The 15,768-nt window shown below is 39.4% G+C and overlaps 1 protein-coding gene across 1 annotated transcript in view; it reads left to right on the top strand.

Annotated features, from left to right (window-relative positions):
* The window catches only part of eng (endoglin), a 51,404-nt gene that overhangs the window by 12,289 nt on the left and 23,347 nt on the right, over positions 1–15,768 (top strand). The window contains exon 3 of the mRNA XM_077542775.1: positions 7,225–7,367. Coding sequence (XP_077398901.1) covers positions 7,225–7,367 — 143 coding nt within the window. The remainder of the gene's footprint in view (positions 1–7,224; positions 7,368–15,768) is intronic.

Genomic DNA, 15,768 nt, shown 5'->3' with positions numbered 1-15,768 from the left:
GTCTCATTACGGGCATAAAGCGAGCACAGAGGAAGCGAGCCGTAGACCTTCCATACGCCACGGCTGTACTCGCTGTTCCGCCGGCTTCCGACAACGATGAGGCGACGGACGAATGGCTCCCCGAGGTGTAAACAGCGCGAGTGTGAAGACAGGCTGTCTCCAGGCTCCCCGATTACGTCCTGGCTTCCTTTCCAAGTGTGGCCTGGCTGGAGCACTCGTTTGGCTCGCGGCCTTTTTAAGCTGTCAGAACTTTGACACCACTAATCACCGTCTTGCGTGTGTTTTTATGGATAGCATTTCAGGTGGTTGAGGAAGTAAGATGCTCAGGAAGCTCGTGTGACTGTGTGTAGCAAGCACGGGGGTGAGAGGCCAAGGGACAGTGCATGCCCCTGCAGAGTACTGATAAGAGCTTGTTTACCTTCCTGTGGATGGTCAGGCCTCAATCTGCAGCTGCGGAAACGCCGGGACAATAGGTGTATGTGTGTGTGTGCTTGTACGTATGTCTGTGTGTAAATGTGTGTGTATGTGGGGAGGGGGGGGGGGGCTATATGGTGTGTTGCTGCTAGAGCCGTCAAACGATTAAATTGTTAAATCAGATTAATCACATTTTAGAGTCTTGATTAATCGTGATTAATCGCTTACATAATTAAAAAGTTTTTTTTTTAATCAACATGTTTTTGCCCGCCAAATTTGAAAAGCACCTGTTATGTGTGAATTCTTTCGACATTTAATGCTATGAGGACATCTTCAACATTTTTGATCCACTGCACACTCTCATCTTCCTCTTTTTTTTCTAATAAGTTAATTACTTGCAGAATTTAAAATGAAAAAAAAAAGACTCCGGTGGTTTGACATGAACAAATATTCTGAATGTCATACACAAATATTTATTAAATGCTTTACTTTAAAGCATGTAGTTATGTTTATTGCTCAAACACAACCTGTGCTACCTTGAACATAACAATCCGCTGTCAAAATAAAGGATAATCTGTGGTCAAAATTAATAGTGCGATTAATCTGCATTAATACATGATTCATTTTTCGTGATTAATCAACGCTTTAACGTTGACAGAGCTAGTTGTAGCCTTGACACTTGCCTTTTTCCGCCTTAGCTAACCACTCGAGAAAATTTGGCACCTCCCTTTCCTCGTGATTCTTTCCCCAGACGCGAGCATTTTATTCACGTTTACATTGAGACTGAGGCACAATTAATTGTGTATGTCAGGGATTTGCTAATTAGGGTGGCCAAGGACAAAACATATTGCATGTCAAATACACAAATATGATCTATATAATATCTTTGCAAATATACAAATAGTCTAAGAAACATAAAAAATCATGAAAAAATCCAAATATAAGAAAAAAAATACATTTGAAAATATACAAATATGAAAAACAAATATTACATAAACATTGTGTGAAAAAAATACATTAAAATGATTTAAAACATTTGAAAAATGTTAGACAAATATTTCTGAAAATGCAACCATTTACACGGGGGGAAAAATAGTATTTTGGACTGAATTTTCTGTTTTTGTGCATCTTTGTCCAAAGAAACTATGTTAAAGTCAGATGAGCAGCTTCAATGAAATAAAAGTATTTGTTTGCTGCCATCTTGACAGGAAGGAAATATATTTAAGTAAGTTTGAGTTTTATTTAGACAAAAGTAGTGCTTTCCCGGCCTATACCAAATCTAGGACTGCAGCTAACAATTTAATCTTAATCTCTTAATCTTCTTTTTATTTTGTCGAATAATTGGATAAAAAGGTCTAGGCCTCTGAATAATTCATAAATTTTTAAAAAAGATTATCGATTAATTGTTGCAGCTGTAGTATAGTTTATCGTAAAACATTTTGTGGGGGACGTCAATTTCCCAATTTTCCATATTCACGGCAAAGCTCGGTTCTTATGTGTAGTCATGACATCATTTTTTGGGGGGGGACTTCAGTTTCAAAGGTTAATCGCTAAATATTGATGAATTGCAGTTTTCAGTAGCTTGTAATCTGTAACTGCAATTTAGTGAATAACTTCTCCAACATTTCTAACATGGGGATCATCACTTTCACTCCTCTCCCACAAAAATAACAACTCCCTTCAGTTGCCTTTATTCAGGTTGAACCTCAACAGATAAAATTGTCTTTATCGCCCTGATGTTTAACAGAGCGTGGTGCAATGTGTTACTCTGAAGGGAGGATTATGGGCAGTTAGAATAATACAGTGCGCAAATACAGTACACCCTGCAATGCATCACTAGCTTTGATAGTGCTGCGTAATAACTATTTTTCTTAAAGCATTGCGTAATTGTACCCATCTTGCTGAAATGCACATTTTAGCCATGATGTGCGCTGTATCGTATGTATGCTAAGTCAGAGCAGACAAGTCAACGACACTTTTTTGTCAGGGATTTAGCTGCTTCTGTGGAAAAAAAGGGAATAAGTAGAACTACAGGATGCCAACCAGCCAGCTCTGTGTTGGACTGCATTGATCCCCAAAGAAGATAAATCACCTCAAAGTCTCCAGGAACGCCCAAACACAGTCCACCGGTTGCCCTTAGTGCGGCTCGAGTGCACTCCGCATAATTATATCGGTCCTACGCGGACGGTGAGCTTTCATTTAGGAGGCCCGGCTCAGCCTTCGGAATAATAAGAGTGTCTTCATTTAATCCTGGAAACAAATGAGAGGAATACTCCCTGAGGGAAATGGACTCACATGGACAGTCCATTACAGGCTAGATGATTATGTTGGCTTGCCAATCTTTACATTGTCAAAGAAACAAGTGTTGAACTGAACACAGTGAAACACAGTAGCTATACAAATATCGTAGCTATATACATATCATATGATGTTCGTGGCTGTGCAAAGTAAAGCTTATTTAAAGCCTGATTAGAACTGTCACACTTTGAACCTCGATTGATTTCAAGTCTCGTTGGCAGTGTAGAATGTTTACGACAGGGAACCCGTAGCTGCCGCTTTTGACAGTCGGCCACAGTTTGAAATGAGATACTGACATCTACAGGTCTTACAGTCTTAGAGTTTTACACTCCAGTTGTTAGCTTTGACTTTCCATCGGAGCATGCAAAAGGCTCAGCTGAGCTGAGAAATAATCCGAAAAACCAATGATGATAAACCAATGATACCTTACAGGAAATACAGCGAATAAACCAATCCCTGCATTTGAAAACCACCATGGGGCCACGTAAGTCCGACACGGTGTGAAAAACACCAGCAACCGCTGCAATGGGGGCATTTGTTTGCGTTCTCCTGAACAGCGGTTGTTGTTTTTTTTTTGCCGCCGACTTGCACTGATGTTTTATCTTGTCAGATGCAAGTCAGTCTCCGCAGGGATCCTTTCCCGAATAAATCTGTCAAAAAGAAAGCCTCGCTCAAGGAGAAGTTGCACTGTGAAATCTGGTGGGAGGTGAGTTGTTGCAGGAAGTGTAGAAAATGAGTGGGAGCTCCAGAGATGTGCTGTAGAAACATTATTTATATATATATAGTTATTGGAAAATCTAAGCAGTGACTGGTGTTTGTGATGCCCCAAACAAAATCAAAAAACGATGCCCTACTTTGCAATGTTTGCAGTGGCCGTCTATTGCACCAATAAATGAAGAGCTAGCAAGGATCTTTTTAGACGACTGCCAATCAAACTAAAAGCCCTTCAGTGAAACGCTCTTTCCCAAATAAGTATTATTCTGAGGATTTGGAGAGGGAAGACAATATTTTGTGCTGTTCATGTCACATGCATTAACCTGCGCCTGAGAGAAGCGTGAACCGAACACAGAAGTTTTTGTCTGGATAGCTGCTTAAATATGTTGTTTCAAAAGGAGTTGGATTGTGGAGTCGATGTCCTTTGCTAAAGGTATTATGTACTTTTATCGTAAAATCCACGAAGCAGGTCATCAGGCCAAGTGCGCCATGAACACACAATTTTCAATCTCTGGAGATTGCCCAGAAAACAGTTATTCTGAGAGGAGTTGGAGAATAGAACTGTTGTCATTAGAATAATGGTCTTCTCATAAAATATTTATCTCTGGAAAAAACATTAATTCCGACAGATGGTGGAGAGTAAAGCTGTTGTTGTTAGCAAAATGTATTGTACGTTCTTCTTTTAGAGCTGCTAAGCTTTTCACTTGAATAAGGTTTTTCTCTGTATCTTCAATGAAAACAGTTTTTCCAAGTGTAGTTGGAGAGTGGCGCCGATGTCATTAGCTAAAGGTATTGTGTGAAATCCACGAAGCACTTCATTTGCACAGAGTTGTGCTCGGGAGAGGCACATTACAAACAGTTCTTTTCTGTATCTTCCAAAGAAAACCGTTATTTCATGAGGAGTTGGAGAACTGAGCCGCTGAGTTTTTTTCTGACTTTTATCGTGTACCGTTCTTGTAAAACCACACACCTAGTCATGTCAAAAAGTATGATGTGAGTACAAAGATCTTGTCATCCTTCATCACGATAGCTGTGCCAAAGACAAATGCCCCATGGGATTACTTAGCAGCTGTTTTGTGGACCTGGTTTTAAAAATACCACAATCACCCCTCAAATTGTTCACTCACTTGTCCGTATCGCTGATACGCCGAGACTTGAATTGGTGGAATTCGGTTAATTTGCCGTCTGTTCGGCACCCCCCCCCCCCCCCCCTTTGCTATATCCCAAACATCAAACTGGAAATCAGCAAGCTGCCGTAAACACCCCCCCCCCCCCCCTCATGAAATGGGAAATGGAGGCGGCTGATATAAGTGGATAAAGAGGACACGGAATGGAATAGTCCTCCATACCTCATTTACCAGCAAACCGCTTAGCGAGGCCATTGGCATTTCCTGGGTCACAAGGGCAAAATGAATGTTGTTCATATCCTATGGTGCCTTGTAAAAATGTGACACATGCCCGCACACACACTTACAAATGCAATCTGCAATCAACACGATTTATGAGTGAGACCTCTTGGGGTGACTGTCATGGAAAGTTGATTCCGTCACAGCAGAACAAGAGAAAAATGCTTTTATGGCTGTGGTGGCTATTGAGCTAGAGACATGAACGCAGAGAGGCAGAATAACAGGAAGCCTTGACCTCCAGGGTGAGGGGAGGGATGGCGTGATGGGGATAGACAAAGACAAGCTTGCGGTACAGACCGGGAAGGCGTGAAGTTGTTCCACGAGTGACATAACTGCCCTTCATGCCTCTTTCAGTTCAAATCAAAGCATGTAAGAAGCGGCTTTATCTAGTCTCCGCTACTGTAGTTTATGACAAGGCTATCTTTAAACTTGTAGGAGTCTACAAAACTATCACAATCTCATTGTAGTCTGCATAAAAAAGTCAACATAATGTAACCTGTATCTGACTTTTTTTTATGTCAATTCTGATTTTTTTCATATCCGGCCTGGGTCACTTTCATATGTGGTCCTAGATCGGATACATATCCAAATTTTTACAATGCGACCGCAGTCTAAACGGCCAGGTCGCATATATCCGACCTCAACGTCAAGTCCAATATGCGCTCCGCGCTGGCGGGGGCATTAAGCATGATTTATGCTTGGCGCATCCGCGAGGTCCGCACGGCTCGGGAGACGTACGTGAATCGGCAAAGTTGCTTCGAGTAACATGCGACTTTAGATTTGACTTGAATTTAATCTCACTTGAAACATGAAGCGTAAAGATGACATTTTTGGTGGTGATATTAGTAATTTAGCCACGCAGACGGCTCATTTATTACGTGTGGCAAGGACGTGACGTCATCGTTAGGGAGGGGGGAAAAAAAAGAAGACGTCGCTGAACAGGCTCGACACATTTTCAGTATTGCTCAACTCAATAACTAATACGAGTTATTGAAGTAGTCATTTAGGACGGACAATCACAGAGAGAGAGAGAGATTTTGAGAGAGAGTCCCAAAACCAAACTGAACAGTATCGCTTACCATACCTCACAGTAGTTCACAAATTCTAGAGTCATACCCTTTTCATGGGACCTGGGTCAGGAAAGAATTACTGATCCTGATTGGCTTACGACAGTCATGTGACCTTATCACTGCTTTCCCTCAATGCTGTTCGTTCTCTCTGGGATATTTTATCACTCCTGCCGCTGGTCAGAGTAGAGCATGTTGCTTGTTGACAGCGTAAACCGCCTGTGTAACATAATCACATGGACACGTGCTGCCCAGGTCACAGCATTCATTTAACCCCTCCATGACCAGACAGGCCGGCCCAGATTGATTCCTCCTCCAGAGACACGGGTCCCTCTGGGGTTAAACAGCGGCCCATACCAGTAGATTGATGGATGACTGCGGCTACTTATCCTGACATGTTTGATAAACGCGTCCCAGATGATTCGTTTTTAAACAGTGCCGTACGGGTCACGCAGAGGGACGCTCCCACACCAACTGCAACAAGTTCAAACCGTTGTGAACCGTGAGTCCGATGCACATACCTGGACTCAATTTATCAGTTAAACAAGAATGCGCCCTCGGTAGAGCACAAACATCTACCGAGGCCAAACAATTAAACTGTGGTAGATGCAGTGGGAACCTTCAAGGTCGACGTCGATACACATTTTAACCCAAATAATATTAACTGACCAGTGACCACATGGTAAACCTTCAAGAACTATACAGGCCTTTTTTTCTAACATTTTGAGATTCAGTAATACTTACAGGACATCATCGGTTAAGGACGGTCCTGATGATGTTTTGAGGAACTGGCACGCAATAAAGTAGTTTGCACGGTGTAGGAGTGGGTGGTCATATGGCACAAAAAGGCACGCTCAATTACCACAATACTTATTTTTTTTAAATGTATTATTATTAGATTGTTTTGTATTTATGGCTTAGATTTAGTTTTTTTCCATCCACTTTATTGCTTTGTAAGGGTAGGTTAGTGCCCTCACTGTCCTGCGGCACATTTGTGTGCCCTGAAAGGTCAAGGAAATAATCAAATTTTAGTTAATGGTTCCAAAAATGATTATTTACAAATCATTTGGTGTCGGTAATCTATCCATGCCAGTGACATATAGTGACAAGCAGAACAGTTGACCTGTCTTCAAATATAAGGACCAGAATTCAAGCCAAGTAAATTTGTTTGGACTAACGACTATAAGACTTCGGCGTGTTCCAACTTGTGTACAAATTTTACTTTCATTGCAGCCGTAGGTACAAAACTGAGAAGCCCTGTACTTGACCTACAAATTTTCAGCATTCCATTGCTTAAACCATTTACACTTTGCACTGTCTTCCAGCCTCACGTCCAATGTGTGATCCCGTGGAGGTAAGCGACAATTCCTGGATATACGTGAAGGAAATGCACCTCGGCTGCTGGACCAGCTTCGTGGGACAGGACAAGGCCGAGGTCCACATCCTCAAGCTCAACTTTGCTGCCACGGTAAGAGTAATGTGGCCGATTGATGCAAATGAGAACAAGGGAGGATGCATAAATGTATCAGGCACGATAACGTAAGATCATACTGTATTTGCTCAAATTACGACCTCCCTCTCTAATGGATGACACTTAAGACAAAATTAGAAAGCTTAATTAGATGCCTAACTTTTCTAATTTATGAAAAAAAAGGGATATTGCAACTGTAACTAACTCGGGTTTAGACTACTGTACACACGTGACATTAACGAGGAGACGCCATTTTTAATGATTACCATTTCAGACGACTTTCATGTGGACACGCAACGATATTGTTTATTTCACTGTCTGACTAATTACCTTTGAACTGCATTTGTATTATTATTTTTATTTCATTTTATTTGAAAGGCACAATGCACATTAATGAACATCAAATTAAGTTGTAAATATGCCAGATTCTAGCAGCAGTTGCTAATTTGCATCTGTAGTCCCCTATGCATAAATACATTAAAATGCACATCACAAAGCAATACAAAGTCAATATAAAACAAATCAGAACATTGCAATAAGACAACAAAATGTCACAGTAAGACGACAAGATAAAAACAAAACAATATAAAAAGAGTTAATGGTCGCACTTCTGATTTCCTTTGAATTTCCCTTTTGTTTGAAACTCCAGTACAAAAAAAAAGTGATGGTTCAGTTTTTTAATTTGACGTCGGGTTATTGAAGCTAGATAACACTTTGTCAACAGCACAACGCGTGCACCAAACCCTAATATTTTAGTTTTTATATTACACAAATTCAAACTAATGACTGCATTTCCATCTTGAAAACAAACATCCATTTCTGTTTATATGCTATGCTATGGACACGTGAGTCGTCAATGTGCGGAAAACGTAACACAATGCATATTTCTCTTTCGTACGTGTTCCATAATGTAGTTATTTGTTGAGTGCCTTTAGTGATTCTAGGGTGTTAGGAATCGGGTGTCTTCCTGTATTTTATTATTTAATATGTGCGTGGCTGAAAAGTACGTGCTTATTTTTTTAAATTGTTTTATTTAACCTTTATTTAACCAGGTAAAATGTTTGAGAACTAATTCTCATTTACAAACATAACCTGTAGATGAAGTATTTTAAGAAGTTTAAGTCTTGTCAATTCCTACTCACTACTGTGGTTAACTGTTACTACTTTTACTACTACTTCTTCAAATTCTGACGTTACCTTGAAGTCAAAGTAAATATATACTGCATAGTAACATTTGAGTACTTTGATGAGTAACTGTAGTCTGATTACATGATTGGGAAAAGTAATGGGATAAAACAGTTGTTACTGAAAAATGTGCATGTTTTGTAGTAACGGGTTACATTATGGTCATCGTTGCTTTGTTGTTGTTTTTTTAAATCCATTTTAATAGACATATTAGTTCATCCTCCCTCAACTGCAGTTAAGTAAACTTTCCTAGCCACACATAAAAGTGCAGCAGCCAATTTTGCAATCACACCCATCATCACTGCCAAGTGTCAAGATGTCATACATTGCTTATTTGATATTTATATCCATTGCGCCGCGCTGTGTCACACGTCCGACATCACTGCCTGATGATTATCTTCGGCTGACAGGACAATGCAGTACGTCAAGGCCGGCTTCTCCCCTTAAATGAACGATGGTGGGTCATCATCAAAACAAATTTTCTCCATATCTTCTGCTCTAATGGGATCTGCCATTCACAAATATCCTGTCAGCAAATCTGTTTATAACTGCAGAGACGGTGTGTTAAATTTTGTTTAATACAAAACACGTTACTACGCCAACATAAAGTTAATGATGTCATTTTGATAAAGTGATGTGCAATATGGCTATAATATAATCTCAGAATTACTTTCACAAGAATACGATTGTATTTACTTATGTTATTCTATTTTCCCCATCTTTGGTTATCCTTAAAGCAAATGTTTTGTTTTGTTGCTTCCCGTCTTTAGGAATTTCATTTATTTCTGCTTAAATTAATTTCCACCGAAATTATAGGTTTACTTGCTTGTTTGTTGTTTTGTTATTGCAATTCTAAAGAATGTTCCTTGATGAATTAATGTTTTAAATGTAACATAACGTTTAACCATAACCATCAAACTGAACTGCCTGGCTTGCCTGATCTGTGATTTTTGTTGAAGAATAATGTTGCACCTCCACCAGTTCTCTCAAAAGTCTTTTTGCCCGAAGCCGATTAGCTGGTGCGAACAAATGTATTTATTTATTTTTGAATTGATGAATATGTGAATGTGCCGATTTTAAATGCGCCGCACCTTGTCCCACCGCACGCATCCGTCCCCGCCTGTGCAAACTACATTGACTATAAGTTGCAATCGCACCGCCAGAAAATGCTCAACCCTCGTTTGGTGTTTAATGTACCATTAGCCAACATGTCTGCGGTGCGGGCACATTTCAATTTATATTGTGCTTGGTTAAAATGCCAGTGCAAAATAAATATTTTAAATAAATATTATAATTTTAATAAATTTTAATAAATGCAATGATAGTAAAAATTTGCATTTTCCCCGCCCCCGGCATTTCGGTTTTCGGCCAAGCATTTTTCATTTTCGGTTTAGGCCAACCATTTTTTATTTCAGTGCATCCCTAGATTGTATGTTAATATTGATGTTTGCTGAAAAGTCTTAAGTAATGTGGTTTTGAAAACACTGCGTTAAAAATTCCGCAGCACCGTTATTGATATCGTATTCTGGTGTATTGATACAGCACCCTGAGACTGCACTCCAATAGTGCCCTTTGTCTTTCAAGGAACTGCGATTTAAAAGGAAAAGGAAACACTGGAATCTTTAACACCTTCTTATCGCTGTTCCTGACTCCATATTTCACCGACGCAGTCCGCATTTGTCACGACCTTATCAGTGTGCTCACGCTCACTCTTCTTCTGTTTGCTCTCTTATAAGCTTCCCTGTTTCTTCAAGCCTTCTCACATGTTCATCATGACGATAAGGCAGGCGTCTTTTTGTAGTCACTCAGTCAAGTTGTAAAAAGATGTAATCTTCGAAGGTAGCAGCAAGGCAGGCTAGTGCAGAAGTTGTCTCATGAAATGCCACGAAGCAACGTGGATTTTGCGATGCAAGAAAAGGATTTTGTGATCTGTTCCGCATTTCATGCATAAAAAAATGACTTAGTACTGTCATGCTACACCTGGATAGCATGCGGATTTTAGCTGTTTGGGTGAAGAAAATCCCCCACCAGAATATATATTTTTTACCACCTTCATTTCACATTTGACGAATACAGCACACCAAAATGTTTAAGGATAAAATTGGAGTAGTTAGTTTGGTGGAATTGTTCCCACTCTGCCCCCACGACGCAATGATGCTCCACGACACAACCAATTGATTAATTTAATCCTTTTGAGTCAAAATTGAATGGTTGTAGTCACTTATCTTGGGTTTGCCCCATACTCGGATATGGACTAACACAAATCAATTATTAATGGTTCAACCTTGGCGAAGGAAGTAGACTGACTTCATCTCTTGCCAAGCTGTCCAGTCAGACGGGAGCTTTTTGCCCTCCACATTTTCACCTCCTTCTCCGTCTCTTTGTTTTCACAATGATTTACACCCCACCCTTTGGCAAGAATTGATTTTTTTTTTTTTTTTTTTTTTTTTGGGTAGTGGTGGTGCGAAGACCGGGATAATTCATAGGGAGGAGGTTGTCTGATGTCCCACACGGGCTGGTTTAGTCAGGCTTGTTGGCAATAGGCTGAGACGAGACCAGCGGAGCCAATTCCTTTTTTGGGAGTGGAACAAAAGAATAACTGGAAACGGCATCAATAATCTTCCTTCATAAATGAGGAAGTGAGTCAATTTTGAAAGTCACGATGAGTGCTGTCCATTTCAAGTCTTCCAAATTCCTGGATGCTCTCAACACAGTTCACACTGAATTTCCCCACTAAAGGATACCTGTAATTGTAACCATAGCACAAGAAATAGAAAGAAATGATAGCCATTAACTTGTTTTTACACTTCTACAACCATTTAGAAAGTTAAACTGTTACTTAAATAATTTTCTATACATTTGATAAAGGTTTTATAATGACCATAGTTTTACCCAGGAATTTTTAAAGGGGAAGTCAACCTTAAACATTTCTTGACAATTTTGTTATATGTGACCTCACTAGTCTAAAGTTGACATTCTGATTTATATTACACTTGTGGAGTATGAGTTATGAAGCAATCATCCACCTGTTTTAATCCATCTCAGGGGGCGGCCATTTTGCCACTTACTGTCGCCTGAAGATGACATCACAGTTGCTCAGGGCTCAGGCAACGACCAATCACAGCTCACCTATTTTCTGAAGCTGAGCTGTGATTGGTTGTTACCTGAGCCCTGAGCAACTGTGATGTCATTTTCAATCGACAAGCAGTGGAAAAATGACTGCCTTGTGATATTGATAAAAAACTGCTGTATTTTCCTGCTTAACTCATATTCCACGCAATAATAAAAACACAATATTAACCAGAATACCATATTTAGACTAGTAGGGATGCATCAACATATTGCCAATAATTTTTTGGGGGGGTTAGTTTCCCCTTTAAAATAATATGTAAGTTGCTATGTTGTAAGTTTATATATAAGTTGAATTTGTTTTTAAATGTATATGCCCATTTATAATGTTACTTAAAACATTACCTGTATAGTTAATAACATTTTTTATAATAGCTGTAGCTTGACCCAGGAACAGATCAAAAATGTAATGATAACCATAAACAGAAAATGATAACAACAACAATTAACTTTTTACACGACACTTATGACCACTAAGAAACATGTAAGTCGAAACATTGTCTGTATGGTTGATACATTTTAGAATTGCAGTACTTTGACCAATATCTAGTAGCCAGTGTGCAAAATCTAATCGTTTTTGTTTAATATATTTTTGTTGTATATGTGAAGCATCTGTGTTTACGCCGGTGGACAATTACTTTTGGATGTCTCTTCGGACTTAATTTGTTCAGCACAAGATCTGCAAATTTTCCGTGGCCCGGCCAGGCTCATCACTATTCTCTTGGATCCCGCTCAAAATCGGGTGGAAAGAAAATTAATTTAGCGTTAGACCTGCACATCATCTCCCCGTTGGATGCAGCCCAGAAAAAATGAATGAGTTTCTATGAACATTAAATCCTCACTGGAGGGACGTTCCTGTGCTGTTTATTTCCAATAACTTGTACAGTGTAATTGAACACTACCAGTCAAAAGTTTGGACACACTTGCTTAGTGCTATTAAACTTTTGATTGGTAGTGTGACACACAAATGCTCATTAGGGCTGATTCAACACTACAAATCTTAAGTTACTGCCATCTAACGGTGCATATTGTGTGTGTATTACCCCTCCCACAAATAGATGTCTCCATTTTACAACCTGGGAAAAAAATGTATTGTTCAGTGGACATCAAACACTGCCAAACTCTTTGAACTCTTGTTGCCAACAGAGCAGCAGCACCAACAGAGGCAACAATTTCTCATTGTAAGGATTGCACATGTGGTCTTATGTTGTATAAAGACAACATCTTTAACGGCAAATAGACTTCCTGTAGACTACCATCTGGTGGCTCCACAATATTGTGGTCGTCCAGGTTTAGACAACAAAAACTTTCCAGCTCAGTATTAAAGACGATCTTGTGTGTGGTAACCCACAAGGGAGAGACATTGACCAGGGACCTGTATCTTGACGTGTTTCTGTGTTCAAACTAAGAGATGATAGACATAACTGGGCTGAAAGGGAGTATCGGTAGCTAGCTGTGTAAACAGTTTGTCAGTTAGTTGTGGAGAGTAAAGTGACATAACTCACCTTAGTCTCTTCATCTCGTCATGTACCGCACCGCCACAATCTTACCTTATCTTATGTAGAGAAAGACCAGTTGATTGACCTGTGACAGCTCCACAATGTTGTGTGCAACCATATTTATACTGCAAGAGGTTGGCAATAACTTTGCTGCGCAATATTAATGATGGTTAATGATGGCGTCTCTAACGGTGACTACTGCTCCAGTAGACGCTGATGTGTGGTCACTCCACAATGTTGTATTCATCCAAATTTAGTAGGACTGGGTTTAAAAAACTCAAGTAATCAATATCAATTTCATTTTCCTTTTGGAGCCTGATATCGATTCATAAAACCACGAATCAATTATTGAAATATCTCTTTTTCCCATCAATTTAATAGAAAATACAATTTTAAAGGCCACGTTTTTTGGTTGTTGTATTTTACTGTTGTCTTGACGTTTGTGAGGAATAGGCGGTTAAGAAAATGGATGAATTTTAAAGTATTTTCTTACATTTATGAAATACCTGACTTATTGTACTTAAACACAGTTCAGAATCTTTTTAACTTTTTTGCCGCCAAAAACATTTAATGACGTATACTAAAATCCAAATGAGTGCCGGCAAAAACGTTAATTGACGTTTACTTTGTTTTTTTCCCTCAATGGGCAGTGGAACGTCCGTGCAACGCTCATTGGGGTTGTAAAATCATAAAACACCCACTAACTATGGCCAGCAGATGGCAGCAAATCTAATTCACAGAGCGTCACTAAACAAAAAAATATTAGTGTCAAAGTCACTGTTGTGCAGAAAATGTTTCTTTTAACAAAAAGCTCTCCTCTCTACTTCCTTCGCTCAATGTCACTCAAATGACCTATTTTCAAATAGTGATTACTAAAGAACGGAATAAGGTAGAAACATACTTTTTTTTTAAATGAAAGAATGGAACACGATCTCTCATTTGGTATCCACCATGTATAAGTACTCAGAGCACACAATATTCTGTTTGCCTTGAAATATAAGTTCGAAATTGAATCGAAATTGAATCGATAAAAGGAAATTAGAATTGATACCCAGCACCAATATTAAGACTCCAAAAATCTTGCGAGTTCCCTGTGCAGTATTAACCCCTTCAGACCCGTAGATGGTCCCAGTGGACTTGACATACAGTATTCGCGTGTCTAAACTAATAAAACGCATAATTTAGATGGTGTCAACATTTCTGGTTCATGATTGGATCTTACATAACCAATCACAATCGTTGATTTGCATGATGATCATGTTAAAAATGTTGCATATAAGCTTACAACATGTTACAGCCATACTATCCTCGTGTCCACTATAACATGAGACAACCCCCAAAACAGATTTCCATGTTGTTCTTATGTGGGAAAAGAGTCAAAATCAGCAAAAATAAATACATTTTGCCCAGCAGAAAAAATGCGGGTCTTGCGTTTTGTAGCAACGATGAGCGATCCAGTAAACTTTGACATGTGCCACAATGTTGTGTGCGTCTGGGGAGCTATGAGTCCGACAGTATGTCACCACATTTTTACATAATAGTGCTTTTTCATTTTGTTTTAAACTCCTTAAATACACTGTTTCTAGTTTAATAATGTTCTTTACACCGCCCTCGAGTAAGAAAATGATCCCAGCAGTATTGTGGGAAAACATCCGTTGCAAAAAACTGATTTGGTCATTATGTCAATGTTGCAAAACTATATAGCCCTAAACTGCAGCAAATAGCACAGCTCGCCAGTTCTCGTTTGACATTTTCTGCACAGTACATCGATGTTAAAAATAGCAAGCACATTTTACCTCGTTAGCGTCCGCAACGAGAAAGTGACTGGCACGCCGTTTGTTCTGGAGACGTGTCGACATTGCGTAGCTGTCACACCCTTGGCTGATTGCGCAATAGGCAAAGAAGTGTAAGTCAAATTCGACTGCAGCTGGAAGTTATTTTTAACACTTCAAATGAGCGTCTCACTCCTCCTAAGCCAATTAGAAGCCTTGTTAATTGAGTCGACGCTGTCAGGATGCGGGAGGAGAGGAGGGAATTGGCTTCATTACAATTTGGATCCCATGCGCAATAAACGAGTATCATTGGCAAGTCCTGTTACATTAACAAGGTCACACTATATATACAAATTGTCACATTGCATGTTGTGGATTATTTCTGGTCTGGTTGTGGTTATCATAGCTGGTGAGAGGAGCACTAAAACTGTATCACTGTGCGTGAATCAGCCTGCCATGTTTTTTGTTCTTTTATTTTCTAGTTATTTTTAGTTAAATTGTGCATGGTGGCGGTTATCCTGAATACTTTCCAATAGAACCAATGGCAGTAATTAGGATTGTAAAAATCATTTTTTTTTTATTTTGTTGCATTTCGGTTCTGAGGACTATTTATATTTATTTCTGTGTGGCCAAGTGTACCTTTTGACTTTTTTTAATTAGATTTTTTCTTTCTTTGATCCTTCCTCGGGTCTCCTGACAACCTCACTACTCTAGCTGGATTCTGAAGTATTCGGTTTAGGTGTAACGGTATGGGATTTTTAATAGGTTTTAGGTGAATTAATGAGTATGCACACACACACACACATGCATACG

This window comes from Vanacampus margaritifer, chromosome 14 (assembly GCF_051991255.1).
Source record: "Vanacampus margaritifer isolate UIUO_Vmar chromosome 14, RoL_Vmar_1.0, whole genome shotgun sequence".
In the NCBI taxonomy this organism is placed as follows: domain Eukaryota; kingdom Metazoa; phylum Chordata; class Actinopteri; order Syngnathiformes; family Syngnathidae; genus Vanacampus; species Vanacampus margaritifer.
This window is presented reverse-complemented; position numbering and strand designations above follow the sequence as displayed.